Source organism: Helicoverpa zea, chromosome 4 (assembly GCF_022581195.2).
Source record: "Helicoverpa zea isolate HzStark_Cry1AcR chromosome 4, ilHelZeax1.1, whole genome shotgun sequence".
NCBI lineage: Eukaryota > Metazoa > Arthropoda > Insecta > Lepidoptera > Noctuidae > Helicoverpa > Helicoverpa zea.
This window is the reverse complement of record NC_061455.1, coordinates 5037674-5053783: the sequence shown is the minus strand read 5'-3', so window position 1 is coordinate 5053783 and position 16110 is coordinate 5037674. Positions and strand designations below refer to the sequence as shown.

Here is a 16110-nt window from a genome sequence, read left to right as displayed (position 1 = left end):
ATAAAATGAATTTGACCGTTACTTTTACTTTATGACATTACTTTGGCTTTTACTTTTGATGAAGAAAGTGGCTGTAAATTTTTACAGATATTTGAAAAAACAAAAAATATTTATGGCAATAAAATTTCTCCATTTATACCAATAAGGAAAAAATACCGATACCTAGTCTAATATTGTCTTGACACATCCCTAAAATTTTGCACCACACAAAAAATATCCATATCAAAGCAAAATCCTAAGGTGAAGCTTTTATGAAGATTTTTTCCTCGAAACATGTGTCCCAAAAGTCTTATAGGAAATATGTAGTAAAGTTAAATGAGATTTACGTTCACAGATGTAGTTGCCAGCCACTTCAATCTTCTCTCACGCCTCATTTCATCACCTAAACGAAATTCGCTCTTTTTAAGGGTGAATATGTCATACAAATATGATGGTAGGTATAGTTTCTTGTACGTAGTTACTTTATATTTTCCAGTACTGTAGGAGGAGCCTTCAAATAATATAAGCGCGTTCAAATAAATAATATAAAGTTTGTGTGTTTGATTTTATTGTAGGATAGTAACTGCCAAATTGATATTGATGATTGATATTGATTGATACTGATTGATATTGTCAGAATAATTATGAGCGACTTTTTATGCCCGTACTGGAAGTACCGCTTGCAGAAGCTAGTTGGCTTATAATTACGTTTATTCTACACTTCAAGTTTGGGTGAAATGTACTGATCTAACGATCTAAGCAAATATCATGAGTCGAAAATGATTTTGAACTACGTTGGTGGGCCATATAAGTCTTACACTATTACTGATGGCGTTTACTACAAAATTAATTGGAGTATTTTGCTGCTACAATCAAATTGTTCCTGCCTTTCGAACTTACAACAATTACTCAACGTTATAACATTTTATCTGCATTCACGCTCCAAACACGTCGTGTTTATGTAAATGTCTGGCAAACCGTTGCCTTGTACAAACATTTGATAGTTCACCCAGTATAGTCTTAAAGGCGAAATTAACATCAGAGGTATCACGATTTAATTATGTACTCATATTGTTTGGTAAATAGTATTTGGTAATGTAAAGCTTACTGTTGGTAACGTTGCATAAATTATATTTTATGAAGACCAGCCATACTAATATGCATCTATAGGTAGGTACTTGACCTTCCCTTGTTCCTGAATCTCTAATTTTTCAAAAAATATAAAGTAAAGTACAAAGTAGTATCACCATATTTTCCCCTGGTTTCTTCAACCCTAAACACACGTATGTTTTCTTCGGAGGGTTATTTATTTTTAAATTAGATTTGGTTTCGGAGGCAGCCTTCTGTCTTTTATCCGATGCCATTATGTGGAATCTATCACGTATCCACGAGCCTTCAAAGACACGACGAATTTTTTTTTTTAAACCCACTTTGATATTCAAAGCATGGCCAGCCAATCCGTTTACCGTGAACAAAGTAATATTAGAACTGTGTGTGATATAGTACTCACGCAATATGTTTGATATTTCAGATTATGTCATATAACCGTGTGTTTTTATACAGTTTTTAATCATGTGTTATAATATTATACAGAGTGATTTTTCCTCAGACATCTAGACACACGGCAGTGTGTCCGCCAAGTTCGAGCAAAAAAAGCGACACACCGGCCGTGGGTTATATTACACGAACCATTTCGGGCCAAATTCGACCCCCCTATAACTCAAAATCTATTTTATTTACACATTTCAAATTTCAAGTATCTGTTGAGACCCCCTCACTTATCTAAAATACAAAATTTCATTAATATACCTATTGTAGGTCTTGAGATATTGACGTCAGAAAATCGCTATTTTTACTATACACTCACTGACTGACTCACTGATTCACTGACTCACTCATCAAAAACCTAGACCACTTCCAGGTCGTATTGACTTGAAATTTGGCATGGAGGTAGGTCTTTATGTCAAGGTAAAGGGAAAAATCTGAAAATGGCCAAGTGTGAGTCGGTTTCAAAATAATGAAGGTGTAAAATACCCAGTGTAAATTTATACCCCTAAGGAACTAAAACGAACTAAATTTATCTATATTTATATAATATATCTTCGAATGGTCGTACCGATCTGAAATTCGTTACAAAGGTTTGTATTTAGTCAAAGTAAAAATCTGAAAACGGCCAAGTGTGAGTCACTTTCGAAAATAACGAATGTGTAACTTTGACCCACGAACATAATATATGATAACATGTCATGTCAGTCAGTTGGTAAATCTAGTCCATTTAGTTAATCTAGTTCATTTCTTTGTAAGAAGTATAGTGCATATTCAAAAATCTGAAAGATAGTATAAATGAGACATTGCCTTAACTAAATCATAAGAAAAAAATAAAATAAACAACCTTACAAAAATAAATGAAATCCCACCCAAAACAAAAATGTGAAAGGCTGCCAAGTTCGATAATATGGAAATCCTTCGCCTATAAAAGAAGTGAGATCTGAATAAGTACCAAGTTCCATACACATGCCTCAGTTAAAAATAGTTACTTTTTAATAATGTTACTTGGCAAGTTTTAATAGAAAATTAAATACTTGATTCATTGCGTTTAGTAGGTTTATAAGGTGTGTGAAAACTTGCCAAGTAACATCATTAAAAAGTAACTATTTTCAACTGAGGTATGTGTATGGAACTTGGTACTTATTCAGATCTCACTTCTTTTATAGGCGAAGGATTTCCATATTATCGAACTTGGCAGCCTTTCACATTTTTGTTTTGGGTGGGATAGGAATTCAACATTATTGACTATGTTTTGTACTTTCCAAGGTGATCTTGTAGGTACTACACCTATTATGGAGTGTAATTGTGATTTGCTGAAAGTTAACTCAAAATAAAACTACTTCAGGTGCATATACATTTTATTTAATCATGTGGAGGTCAAAAGGGGAAGCCTATGTTCAGCAGTGGACGTTCTATGGCTGAGATGATGATGATGATGTGAAAAATTGGTGTGTTATGTCAATGCTTTCACAATTTTGCTTGAATTATCTACTAGTGCAAGTACACTATTACAAGTGCTTTGGTAGTTGAATTGAAAACTCTGCGCGTGTAAGTGGCGCGGTATACTTTTTTTTATGTTAACCCCCAGTGTACAGTCTACAAGCGGCCAAGTAGCCGTTCTTTGATGGAATAAGCTTTCTCAAACTTTCTTCTGAGCTTAGATTTAAACTTTCGTTTGATGCTGGGTATAAGACCATATTCTCTTTCAGGAATGTATCTGGGATCCCCCCGTGGGTTTCTTCTTGGATCATTTTCGTCAATTCTGGTACCAGGCCGTTGTCCGTCATTCCGATTACGTTCTTGATCGTTATTGCGATCACTTCCTCTTTCGTTGTTGCGATCACCTCTTCGTTCGTTATCGCGATCACCTCGTTCGTTATCGCGATCACCTCGTTCGTTGTCGCGATCACCTCCTCGTTCGTTGTCGCGATCACCTCCTCGTTCGTTGTTGCGATCACCTCCTCGTTCGTTGCTGCGATCACCTCCTCGTTCGTTGTTGCGATCGCCTCCTCGTTCGTTGTTGCGATCACCTCCTCGTTCGTTGTTGCGATCACCTCCTCGTTCGTTATTGCGATCACCTCCTCGTTCGTTGTTGCGATCACCTCCTCGTTCGTTGTTGCGATCACCTCCTCGATCGTTGTTGCGATCACCTCCTCGATCGTTGTTCGGATTACCTCCTGGGTTGTTGTTCGGATTACCTGATGGGTTGTTGTTCTGTTTATCTCCTGGGTTGTTGTTCTGTTTACCTCCTGGGTTGTTGTTCTGTTTATCTCCTGGGTTGTTGTTCTGTTTACCTCCTGAGTTCTTGTTCTGATTACCTTCTGGGTTGTTGTTCGGATTACCTCCTTGACCCATGTTCTGATTACCTCCTTGATCCTTGTTCTGATTACCTCTTTGACCCATGTTCTGATTACCTCCTTGATTCTTGTTCTGATTACCTCCTTGACCCATGTTCTGATTACCTCCTTGATCCTTGTTCTGATTACCTCCTTGGCCCTTATTCGGATTACCTCCTTGACCCTTATTCGGATTACCTCCCTGACCCTTGTTCTGATTATCTCCTTGACCGGAGTTCTGATCGATGTTCTGACTGGAATTTTCCTGGGACGTATCAGTTGAATCCTGATCTTGGTTGGCTACCTCTGCTGCCATTGTGTTTGAACCTGCATCACCCGGATAAAACGTTATTTATTAAAAAAAAATTGCTTTTTCTTGGGGTTTCAACTGCACCTTGAAGCATTTATTAGCATTCCACAGAATTATTGTTTGAAAATATTCTTGTAGTTATTTGAGTTGACTTGTTCAAAATATAAATAGAATTTTAAAGCATGAGTATTTCAAACAGTAGAAGTACACAATAGCAAGTGATTTTGTTGCTTGGATTGATCAGAAAACTCATTTTATTTCAAATAGTTATTATAATCGTCCATATATGCAGCCAGTATATAACTTAAAATATCGTAAAAGATAATAATATATATAATATACTACTCACCACCATCAGACTGACCTCTGTTTCTTGGAAAAGTATTTTCACCTTGTCCATATTGAGAATAAACGTTTGTCGAGACTTGAGTTATTTGTGTATTGGAGGCATGGCTTTCAACTGAAAATTCAGAATACATTAATTACAAAAGAATGTAAATTAATATTAAGTTAAAACAAGCTCCAAACTACCTATATACACATAGTTAAGAGTAGAAGTGGTATTGTATTTCTTGAATGGCTCTTAATATTCATTTATTGCTGACGAAGTCACTTTTCTATGTTTTGCTATAATAAAAACTAGAGGAGCTTTTTCCTTTGTATTTTTTTAACTACGTATACTTCGCTGACGCTTTTTAAAGACGTCACATTATAGTCCTACTAATATTATAAATGTGAAAGTTTGAGAGAATGTATGGATTTACATGTGTTTGTTATTCTTTCGCGCAAAAAGGGCTCGACCGATTTGTTTTAAATTTGGGATGTAGATAGGTGATACCCTGCATTAACACATAGTCTACTTTTTATCAACACACCACGCGTTCGAAGCCGCGGGCGGAGGCTAGTATTAGTATTATGGATATATGTACATTGGGACTTACCAATTGCGAAGGTAATGACAAATGCATATATCAGGTACCGATGCTTCGCCATCGCGAATACTTTTGTTACAATAAACATCAGTGAAATGACATATCTATATTTATAGGTAAAATTATAATTATTGGGCAGTACCGATAGAAATTAAATTTATTGCTGTATCATGATTATTCGTGACTCAGGTTTTGTGGCTAATCGAGCGTCATTTGTTTTTATTATGTCGTGGATTTGGAATACTTAGGTACTTAATTTAATTGTATTTATTAAATATTTATGTATATTATTCGTCATACACTTTACTGGATATTTATATATAAAATAAATACTTTATAGGTTTCTATGCCATAGCCCAATTGTCACGAGACGGTTGGGTTGCGCATTTTTCGCTGCATTTAACATTGCAAGAGTAGGTTTGAGATTTGTAATACTCTGCACATCTACATATTTTAATGTAAGCGAAGGAATTAAAAAAAAATAATCAATCTCATAAGTCAGTTCAGAAGCCCGTCTGGTCTTGGTGATTTCTTGAACACGCCTCTTTCTCTCCTGAATACTATCTTGTTGTGCCTGTTAGGGTTCATAAGAGTACCGACACACTACAGAATAAGCAGTCGACAGCTGATCCGATGTTTGGCGTACTACCACCACTCATCTTCATACTTTTTATGACCTCAAACAATCTAGTGTTTGGGTGTTGCTTCAACCATTTTATATTCATACCTGACGCATTATGGAATGCAATCTATACTAATATTGTAAAGAGGTAAGTAAGTTTGTATGTGGGGGGTAATCTTCGCTGGTCGGATTTCCAAAATTTATCCACTGATAGATACACATTCACAGCTACAATGTTAGTACATTTTATCCCGGTACAGGCAGCAGTTACCACTGAACGCGGGTGAAACCGCGGGAAAACTTCTAGGTAACGCCAGTTAGAAGCCAGAAAAACTGGTAACTTTTACGTTTACGTTTAACTTTTATTCTGACGTTTGGAAAGTGCTATCTTTCAGACTACTTTGAATAAATGATTTTTGATTTAGTTTCCTGACAAAAAAGATGACGTCTGCGTTTTGCCGCTTACAGTGTGTCGCGCGTTTAATATTGGAATCGCTACGCACGTCATACTTAAAACCTGCCAGTATGAAAGCAATGTTGAGGTATTCAATTCAGTCAATGCACCATGCCTTTTGTTCATGAATCTAAGCTAAATCCTTTGTTTGTGCTTTGAAGATCATGCCATTTCGTCCATTGTAGTTAGCCACCCCGCCATAATATGTATTTAAGGTAGGTATTTTACTTTCAGGTGACATATAGAGAATTTGAATTTGACAATGGCATCAACAACAGATGATTGGTCATTTATTCCATTTTAAGTGTTGTTTAATTCAGCATAATATTGGCTGTGTCAAACCCATACAAGAGTGCAAAGTTGCTTTTTAACCGAGCTAGCGAAGGATTTAAAAAAAATCGTAGAATAGTAACTTTTCATCCCACCTTATCGAGGAAATTAGGTAGGTAGGTAAGTAGTTGACTAGGGCAAAAATAAATTATATTCTCACTAGCTTCCGCCAGCGGCTTCGCCCGCGTGGTGTGTTGATTAAAAGTAGCCTATGTGTTAATCCAGGGTATCACCTATCTACATACCAAGTTTCAATCAAATCGGTCCAGCCGTTTTTGCGTGATTGAATAACAAGCATACATTCTCACAAACTTTCACATTTATAATATAAAGTAGGATATTCATTTGGTAAAGCATCTTGAAAGAATGTGACTTTCATAAATTGTATTGATGTCGGTGGATTATGCAATTTACTTATTAAAAAGGTTTTCTAATGCTCGCTCATTTTGATTCTATTTTTAATTTGTGCTTATTTTTATTTTTTCTTTGTGTTGATCGACATACATTAACCAGTATAGTTACGTGTTTAATTTAATGTGATTAGGTATGACACACTTTAATTTCCACTTTCGTCAACTTCAAAATCGGTATTTGTGGCGTTTCTTTCTTTTGGACATCGAACATTCAAGCATTTTTGCATTGATATTTGAAATCTATAAAACGGTAGTGGGATCCTAAATCAATGGAATTCAGTGATTTATTTGACCTTGCTCAGTAATATCATAAGGTACTTCAACGAAGAATCCGCTACTGTTAATATCCCCGGCTATCATCCATTTATTTGTTTCAAAGTTTTGGTCTCAAAGCCATACTGTATCTGTATTACACAAATGTTTTAAACTGAGGTTTCTTCAGTCGCAGCTCATGTCATGAACTACAGGTCCAATTTGAAATATTTTTTTAGTTTTAGATAGCAAAGTAGATGCAGGTGAAAAGACTGAAAAAAAATCTGGTTGAATAATCATCTAGCATATATGGACGACGATCTTACGTCCGCGTCGTTTGATAATTTCGCTTTGAACTTTTCTATTTTTTTATTCTTTCTGAGCTGTGTGACTTCTATCGGAAAATCCCGCATTATACCTATTTCCCTAGCCTTTTCCAAACTATGTTGGGATTGGCTTCCAGTCTAACAGGATGCAGTTGAGTGACTATAGTACCTACTTTAACTAAATTAAGATATAGCTAGATTCTTTTCTGCCAATGTATCACATAAGTATACTGGCTTATATATAAGACTTTACTTGTTATTATTTACAAGGAAATTCTTATGTATTTACCAATATCTCTTTTAAGGATAACATTTATGTATCAGTGTGTAATGTCTATAATTAAAGGATAAAGGGATAGGAACATATTTGGCAAATAAAACGGGAAATTATCATGCTTGCTTGAATTTATTGCCATTAAAAATTTATCCACAACCAAAATTGATTATATGTTTGTTTGAATATTAATAACTCGGAGTCCATTTTCTTGCCGCATTTGTCGGATTATTTCTTCACTTCTTATTCTAGGTAGGTATGTGCTGAAATAAGAAAAAAAAACACAAGAATTAGTATGAAAACTATAAAGGTGATGTTCTGTCTTGAAAGTAAAAATCTAGATAAGTCTACATGTATAGAAAATGAATCCCTGTGTCCCTTAGTCACGCCATTACGCGTGAACGGCTGGACCGAAATTAGAGGGGAGGTAGCTTAGACCTACATACATATTACATGGGATACTTTATGTCACCATAGTTATCTCGCTGGTGTAAGCTAGTATAGAATATAAATACTTTTTCTAGCTTTTTGCAAGTAACAAAACTAGATTATATAATAAGACATATTGAATTATAACAAATGCAATACAAACCATTGTATGTAGCGCGTTTAGTTTTCTGGTCGTCGTTCTTTGCAAGGGCATCTTTCCCTACGCCTTCTTCTATTCGCACGAGCCCGGACTGAAAAAAAAAACAAATAAGTACAAATGCAAGAGCTCGGGATCGATTCCCTTATCAGGCTAAAATGGCTTTAACTGACTATGTTCCAAAGCTATTTGGGAAAAAACTGTAAGGTCTAGCTTTTAAGTTATACCTGTACCCCTACTACATATCGTTGCAATAGTTGCTATATAGCTATAAATGCTTGCATAAATTTCTTAGTTACCATACTACTTAGAAGTTGTACAAAGAACAGCTTCTTGATTAGTATAATAATCGTCAAAAAATCGTCATAATTATCATGAACCGTTCGTTAAAAAGTCGCCAATGATTTCATAAATTCTATATCGAATCTGTATAAACAAAAAAGTAATTAAATGAAACTTACTTCTCCTGTAGGGACGACGAACATACCGTTCGTATTCTTCCAAAGTAAAATCTCTGTTAGGGAAGATTTGTTTAATAAAGTCGTTTAATGGGATGCCTTTGATAGGGAAGCCTTGAACATATGGGCTTGGATCCTTAGAGCCAAACCTTCGCCTGAAAATGCGCCTTAATCGTCTTCTAGACCTTCGTGACCTGCGACGAGGGTTTTCATCTAAAGACTCATCATCATCGTTAATCTCCCGATTTTGTTCATCGGAGTCATCTGAATCATCATTTTCATCATTTGATTGCACTTCTCTGTCATCTCCAGAGTCCGTTTCATCACCTCCTGTTAAAAAATATTTAACAATCACTAACTAAATATCAACTATCGACTTGTCATGTGTGCTATGATATGGTTTTCCTTTCACAAAAACTTTTCGAGGCTGTAATGTTAAATAACGCGAAAATCATTGCGAGTTGTGCTGGACTTTCGTAAAGAAAGCTACGATTAGGTGCGCTTTAATAAAAGTTAGAAATAAAGCACTTTTTACAAACCTTCTTGATCGACATCGTCTGATTCTTCATTGTCGATATCATCATTGACCCCACAACCTCTGTTATCCTGTCCATTAGTATTATCCCCAGATTTTCCTGTCTGTTTGTCACCGCCTGCTTGTTTATCTTGCTTGTCACCGCCTGATTGGTTGTCTTGGTTGTCACCGCCTGATTGGTTGTCTTGGTTGTCACCGCCTGATTGATTGTCTTGGTTGTCACCACCTGATTGGTTGTCACCGCCTGATTGGTTGTCACCGCCTGACTGGTTGTCACCGCCTGATTGGTTGTCTTGGTTGTCACCGCCTGATTGATTGTCTTGGTTGTCACCGCCTGATTGGTTGTCACCGCCTGATTGGTTGTCACCGCCTGACTGGTTGTCACCGCCTGACTGGTTGTCACCACCTGATTGGTTGTCACCGCCTGACTGGTTGTCACCGCCTGACTGGTTGTCACCGCCTGACTGGTTGTCACCGCCTGATTGGTTGTCTTGGTTGTCACCGTCTGATTGATTGTCTTGGTTGTCACCGCCTGATTGATTGTCTTGGTTGTCACCGCCTGATTGATTGTCTTGGTTGTCACCGCCTGATTGATTGTCTTGGTTGTCACCGCCTGATTGGTTGTCTTGGTTGTCACCGCCTGATTGATTGTCTTGGTTGTCACCGCCTGATTGATTGTTTTGGTTGTCACCGCCTGATTGATTGTCTTGGTTGTCACCGCCTGATTGATTGTCTTGGTTGTCACCGCCTGATTGGTTGTCTTGGTTGTCACCGCCTGATTGGTTGTCTTGGTTGTCACCGCCTGATTGGTTGTCTTGGTTGTCACCGCCTGATTGGTTGTCTTGGTTGTCACCGCCTGACTGGTTGTCACCGCCTGACTGGTTGTCACCGCCTGATTGGTTGTCTTGGTTGTCACCGCCTGATTGATTGTCCTGGTTGTCACCGCCTGATTGATTGTCCTGGTTGTCACCGCCTGATTGATTGTCTTGGTTGTCACCGCCTGATTGATTGTCTTGGTTGTCACCGCCTGATTGATTGTCTTGGTTGTCACCGCCTGATTGATTGTCTTGGTTGTCACCGCCTGATTGATTGTCTTGGTTGTCACCGCCTGATTGGTTGTCACCGCCTGATTGGTTGTCACCGCCTGTTTGTTTATCTTGGTTGTTACCGCCTGTTTGTTTATCTTGGTTGTTACCGCCTGTTTGTTTATCTTGGTTGTTACCGCCTGTTTGTTTATCTTGGTTGTCACCGCCTGATTGTTTATCTTGGTTGTCACCGCCTGTTTGTTTATCTTGGTTGTTACCGCCTGATTGTTTATCTTGGTTGTCACCGCCTGATTGTTTATCTTGGTTGTCACCGCCTGATTGATTGTCTTGGTTGTCACCGCCTGATTGATTGTCTTGGTTGTCACCGCCTGATTGATTGTCTTGGTTGTCACCGCCTGATTGATTGTCTTGGTTGTCACCGCCTGATTGATTGTCTTGGTTGTCACCGCCTGATTGATTGTCTTGGTTGTCACCGCCTGATTGGTTGTCACCGCCTGTTTGTTTATCTTGGTTGTTACCGCCTGTTTGTTTATCTTGGTTGTTACCGCCTGTTTGTTTATCTTGGTTGTTACCGCCTGTTTGTTTATCTTGGTTGTCACCGCCTGATTGTTTATCTTGGTTGTCACCGCCTGATTGTTTATCTTGGTTGTCACCGCCTGTTTGTTTATCTTGGTTGTTACCGCCTGTTTGTTTATCTTGGTTGTCACCGCCTGATTGTTTATCTTGGTTGTCACCGCCTGATTGTTTATCTTGGTTGTCACCGCCTGTTTGTTTATCTTGGTTGTTACCGCCTGTTTGTTTATCTTGGTTGTCACCGCCTGATTGTTTATCTTGGTTGTCACCGCCTGTTTGTTTATCTTGGTTGTTACCGCCTGATTGTTTATCTTGGTTGTCACCAGTCTCGCTTGTCTTGCTCACTAAAAAGAAATTTGTTATTAAAAATAAGTGCAAGTGACGAGAAGATTTCAACCTTTTGTTCAATTGAGACACAGTTGTTTTGTTTGTTTGTGATTTGAGAATTTATGGGTCAGTTTAAGGTCATGGCACACATGAACGTCATGGCACGGCGCAGCTGAAACCCAGCGATTAACTTGTCATTTGAATAACACCCTTAAATCGTATCTCGTAAAGACAGGATGACAGCGAGCTTGCAGCTACATATTATGTAACGATAGCTGCGCCGTGCCGTTTATGTAAACCACGACTTTCATATTTGTAAAAAACACACCTTTTGTTGAACTACCAGTGGTCGAGCCAGCTGTAGCATTCCCTGAAGAAGTGCCTGAAATTTAAGTATATTTTAGTACATTGTATGTAACCATTGTTTTTACTAATTCTTTAATATATGATTTAGTGAAAAAGTATCGTTACCCGAAGTCTGAGAAGTTGATTTCGTTGATCCGTCCCCATCTTTAGTATTGCCTGAAGAAAAGGATTAGATTTTACTATTACTGGATTAATATCAAATGTTTGGCTTAAATTATTCGGTGTATAATTATTTTTATTTCTCTTATTTATCATTAAAAAGTACCCATGTTCAAGAGATGGGACAAACGTACTTTCAATGCCAGTGAGATTCCTGAGATTCAATGAGATTTCCTTTAACTCAGTAATTTCGAGTATGCAACTTAAACTATATACTAACCTGTTGTCGATCCAGATGTAGTAGCGGTTCCTCCTTGTCCAGATATCACAACTAGAAAGTCAGACACAGATTAATATTAAGATCTTCAAATTGAAAAAAAAACACTGACACAACACAAGACATACATATGTACACATAGAATAAAAAATAACAAAAGTTTGCATCAATTAGATTCAGTTCAGCATTATGCCAGACATGCTTGTGCATGTGTTTTCCGAATAGAGAACCTACCGCTTTGAGATCCTGAGGAATCAGTTATGGTTATAGTTGTCTTCGTCCCTGGCTTGTCTGATGGAGTTTTGCCCAGTGCGTTGACTCCGCCTGATTGCCCAGATTCTGTTTTGTTTACTGTAAAAATCAAGGATGCTTGAACTTTCAAATGAGCAAAATGATGTAAGATTTCCTGTCAGTAATATATACTTCTCACGATATCATAAAGTTATTGCTATATTGGTTTTTATTACACTATAGTATATAGAATAACTTGATAAATGACCACCAAAATTTTAAGAGTGATTACATAGTATTTGTGGAGATAAAAGGGGGAGGCCTATGTTCAGCAGTGGACGTCCTATGACTGAGATGATGATGACGATGACACAGTATTTAAAGATAAAATGTTCTTTACATACATGTTGATGAGGTTACAGAGGTTGAGCCACCTGAAGCATTCCCTGAAGAAGTGCCTGCGAAATATAAAAGAGTCAATGATGTTTTTTCACTGTCTGTGTCAGTAGAAGTCCAGTTGTAGCACTATATAGTTACTTAGCATTTTCATGTAAACTTTATAATTGAAGCATCTATATTCTATTGCATGAATCTTTGAGTCCTATAAGTTTCTGCTAACTAAAGTGTCAGTTCCAAACATATGGACATTAAAAAAAAGATGATGAGAATATCGTAACACTAAATGTTTAGTGATCGCATTGGACATCTTAACATTTCGAAGCATACGTTCCTACCGAGCCATTTCAACGTCATTACCTGAGGTCTTAGTGGTCGATTGTGAATTATTTCCGTCATTAGTGCTACCTGAAAATAAGATGAAACGTACGAAAGTATAATTGGGTTGGTAAAGTCTGTGGTTTACTGACGAAATATTTAAAGATTTAAATTATGCCTTGCCTTCTGACATGCCCGATGTAGTAGCTGACCCTCCTTGTCCAGACACCACAACTATAATGCAAGTAAAAAAAAAAAGCTTAAATTATGCAACTTCAAGTAGGTGAATGATCATCATCTTTTATGGAGATACGCGTTACCTTGGCGACTGGTTGCAGGCTACTTATTTTATGGAAACATCAATTTAATATCCAGGGTGAATAAGTATTTAAAAACAGCTAGTGAAAGTATGTTAATGAAGTGTACATTCTATTACAAGTTGGATTAACGTGTCGGGGTTTTCTATTACATTAGCAAGTACTTAAACGACGAGAACTTACCGCTTTGAGATCCAGATGAAGTAGTGATAGTTGTAATTATTTTATTCCCTGGTTCACCTGCTTGAGATCCGTTCTGCCCTCCAGAGCCCGCTTGAGTTGCATTCTTGTTTGGTTCATTGCCTGGGGACCCACTCTGTTGAGTGGCATTCTTGCCTGGGGACCCACCCTGTTGAGTTACATTCTTGCCTGGGGACCCACCCTGTTGAGTTGCATTCTTGCCTGGGGACCCACCCTGTTGAGTGGCATTCTTGCCTGGGGACCCACCCTGTTGAGTGGCATTCTTGCCTGGGGACCCACCCTGTTGAGTGGCATTCTTGCCTGGGGATCCACCTTGTTGAGTGGCATTCTTGCCTGGGGACCCACCCTGTTGAGTTGCATTCTTGCCTGGAGACCCACCCTGTTGAGTGGCATTCTTGCCTGGGGACCCACCCTGTTGAGTTGCATTCTTGCCTGGGGACCCACCCTGTTGAGTGGCATTCTTGCCCGGGGAGCCACCCTGTTGAGTGGCATTCTTGCCTGGGGACCCACCCTGTTGAGTGGCATTCTTGCCTGGGGAGCCACCCTGTTGAGTTGCATTCTTGCTTGGTTCACTGCCTGGGGAGCCACCCTGTTGAGTGGCATTCTTGCCTGGGGAGCCACCCTGTTGAGTGGCATTCTTGCCTGGGGACCCACCCTCTTGAGTGGCATTCTTGCCTGGGGACCCACCCTGTTGAGTTGCATTCTTGCCTGGGGACCCACCCTGTTGAGTGGCATTCTTGCCCGGGGAGCCACCCTGTTGAGTGGCATTCTTGCCTGGGGAGCCACCCTGTTGAGTTGCATTCTTGCTTGGTTCACTGCCTGGGGAGCCACCCTGTTGAGTTGCATTCTTGCTTGGTTCACTGCCTGGGGACCCACCCTGTTGAGTTGCATTCTTGCTTGGTTCACTGCCTGGGGAGCCACCCTGTTGAGTGGCATTCTTGCTTGGTTCACTGCCTGGGGAGCCACCCTGTTGAGTGGCATTCTTGCTTGGTTCACTGCCTGGGGAGCCACCTTGTTGAGTTGCATTCTTGCTTGGTTCACTGCCTGGGGAGCCACCCTGTTGAGTGGCATTCTTGCCTGGGGACCCACCCTGTTGAGTTGCATTCTTGCCTGGAGACCCACCCTGTTGAGTGGCATTCTTGCCTGGGGACCCACCCTGTTGAGTTGCATTCTTGCCTGGGGACCCACCCTGTTGAGTGGCATTCTTGCCCGGGGAGCCACCCTGTTGAGTGGCATTCTTGCCTGGGGACCCACCCTGTTGAGTGGCATTCTTGCCTGGGGAGCCACCCTGTTGAGTTGCATTCTTGCTTGGTTCACTGCCTGGGGAGCCACCCTGTTGAGTGGCATTCTTGCTTGGTTCACTACCTGGGGACCCACCCTGTTGAGTTGCATTCTTGCTTGGTTCACTGCCTGGGGAGCCACCCTGTTGAGTGGCATTCTTGCCTGGGGAGCCACCCTGTTGAGTTGCATTCTTGCTTGGTTCACTGCCTGGGGAGCCACCCTGTTGAGTGGCATTCTTGCCTGGGGAGCCACCCTGTTGAGTGGCATTCTTGCCTGGGGAGCCACCCTGTTGAGTGGCATTCTTGCCTGGGGACCCACCCTGTTGAGTTGCATTCTTGCCTGGGGACCCACCCTCTTGAGTGGCATTCTTGCCTGGGGACCCACCCTGTTGAGTTGCATTCTTGCCTGGGGACCCACCCTGTTGAGTGGCATTCTTGCCCGGGGAGCCACCCTGTTGAGTGGCATTCTTGCCTGGGGAGCCACCCTGTTGAGTTGCATTCTTGCTTGGTTCACTGCCTGGGGAGCCACCCTGTTGAGTTGCATTCTTGCTTGGTTCACTGCCTGGGGACCCACCCTGTTGAGTTGCATTCTTGCTTGGTTCACTGCCTGGGGAGCCACCCTGTTGAGTGGCATTCTTGCTTGGTTCACTGCCTGGGGAGCCACCCTGTTGAGTGGCATTCTTGCTTGGTTCACTGCCTGGGGAGCCACCTTGTTGAGTTGCATTCTTGCTTGGTTCACTGCCTGGGGAGCCACCCTGTTGAGTGGCATTCTTGCTTGGTTCACTGCCTGGGGACCCACCCTGTTGAGTTGCATTCTTGCTTGTTTCACTGCCTGGGGAGCCACCCTGTTGAGTGGCATTCTTGCTTGGTTCACTGCCTGGGGACCCACCCTGTTGAGTGGCATTCTTGCCTGGGGAGCCACCCTGTTGAGTTGCATTCTTGCTTGGTTCACTGCCTGGGGAGCCACCCTGTTGAGTGGCATTCTTGCTTGGTTCACTGCCTGGGGACCCACCCTGTTGAGTGGCATTCTTGCCTGGGGAGCCACCCTGTTGAGTTGCATTCTTGCTTGGTTCACTGCCTGGGGAACCACCCTGTTGAGTGGCATTCTTGCTTGGTTCACTACCTGGGGAGACACCCTGTTGAGTTGCATTCTTGCTTGGTTCCATGCCTGGGGAGCCACCCTTTCCTCCAGTTTGTTCATTGCCAGTTGTTATTTCTCCGGTTTCGCTTATATTGTTGACTATGGAAAATATGGAAAAATTTGTTTAGTGGAGAAAAAATAGTTCTTACGATACTATTCTGTTCAGGTTTCAGATGCATCTTT

General features: G+C 40.4%; 2 protein-coding genes across 2 annotated transcripts; both read right to left on the bottom strand.

Annotated features, from left to right (window-relative positions):
* Positions 1-2888: 2888 nt before the first annotated feature.
* LOC124629966 (uncharacterized protein DDB_G0290685-like) lies at positions 2889-5166 on the bottom strand. The gene is made up of 3 exons (XM_047163649.1): positions 5115-5166; positions 4523-4633; positions 2889-4190 (listed from the first exon to the last, which is right to left on the bottom strand). Exons 1-3 carry the CDS (start codon positions 5164-5166, stop codon positions 3124-3126), a joined length of 1230 nt encoding a protein of 409 aa, XP_047019605.1. The 3' UTR covers positions 2889-3123.
* A 2723-nt stretch (positions 5167-7889) lies between these two features.
* On the bottom strand, positions 7890-15987 carry LOC124629660 (uncharacterized protein DDB_G0290685-like). The gene is made up of 15 exons (XM_047163173.1): positions 15910-15987; positions 15193-15271; positions 14683-14748; positions 14215-14280; positions 13774-13905; positions 13489-13674; positions 13031-13078; positions 12278-12394; positions 12047-12097; positions 11773-11823; positions 11630-11683; positions 9360-11318; positions 8824-9150; positions 8369-8456; positions 7890-8039 (listed from the first exon to the last, which is right to left on the bottom strand). The coding sequence occupies exons 1-14, from the start codon at positions 15985-15987 to the stop codon at positions 8386-8388; spliced, it is 3285 nt and encodes a 1094-aa protein (XP_047019129.1). The 3' UTR covers positions 7890-8039; positions 8369-8385.
* Between the last annotated feature and the right edge of the window lie 123 nt (positions 15988-16110).

Coding starts and splice junctions, on each gene's coding strand:
- LOC124629966 (XM_047163649.1), bottom strand. CDS start 5,166: ATGGCGAAGCATCGGTACCTGATATATGCATTTGTCATTACCTTCGCA. Junction 4,634..5,114: donor TGTCATTACCTTCGCAATTG/GTAAGTCCCAAT, acceptor CTGAATTTTCAG/TTGAAAGCCATGCCTCCAAT. Junction 4,191..4,522: donor CAGAGGTCAGTCTGATGGTG/GTGAGTAGTATA, acceptor CGGGTGATGCAG/GTTCAAACACAATGGCAGCA.
- LOC124629660 (XM_047163173.1), bottom strand. CDS start 15,987: ATGAACAAACTGGAGGAAAGGGTGGCTCCCCAGGCATGGAACCAAGCA. Junction 15,272..15,909: donor TCAACAGGGTGTCTCCCCAG/GTAGTGAACCAA, acceptor GCAACTCAACAG/GGTGGCTCCCCAGGCAAGAA. Junction 13,675..13,773: donor TCAACAGGGTGGGTCCCCAG/GCAAGAATGCCA, acceptor GTGGGTCCCCAG/GCAAGAATGTAACTCAACAG.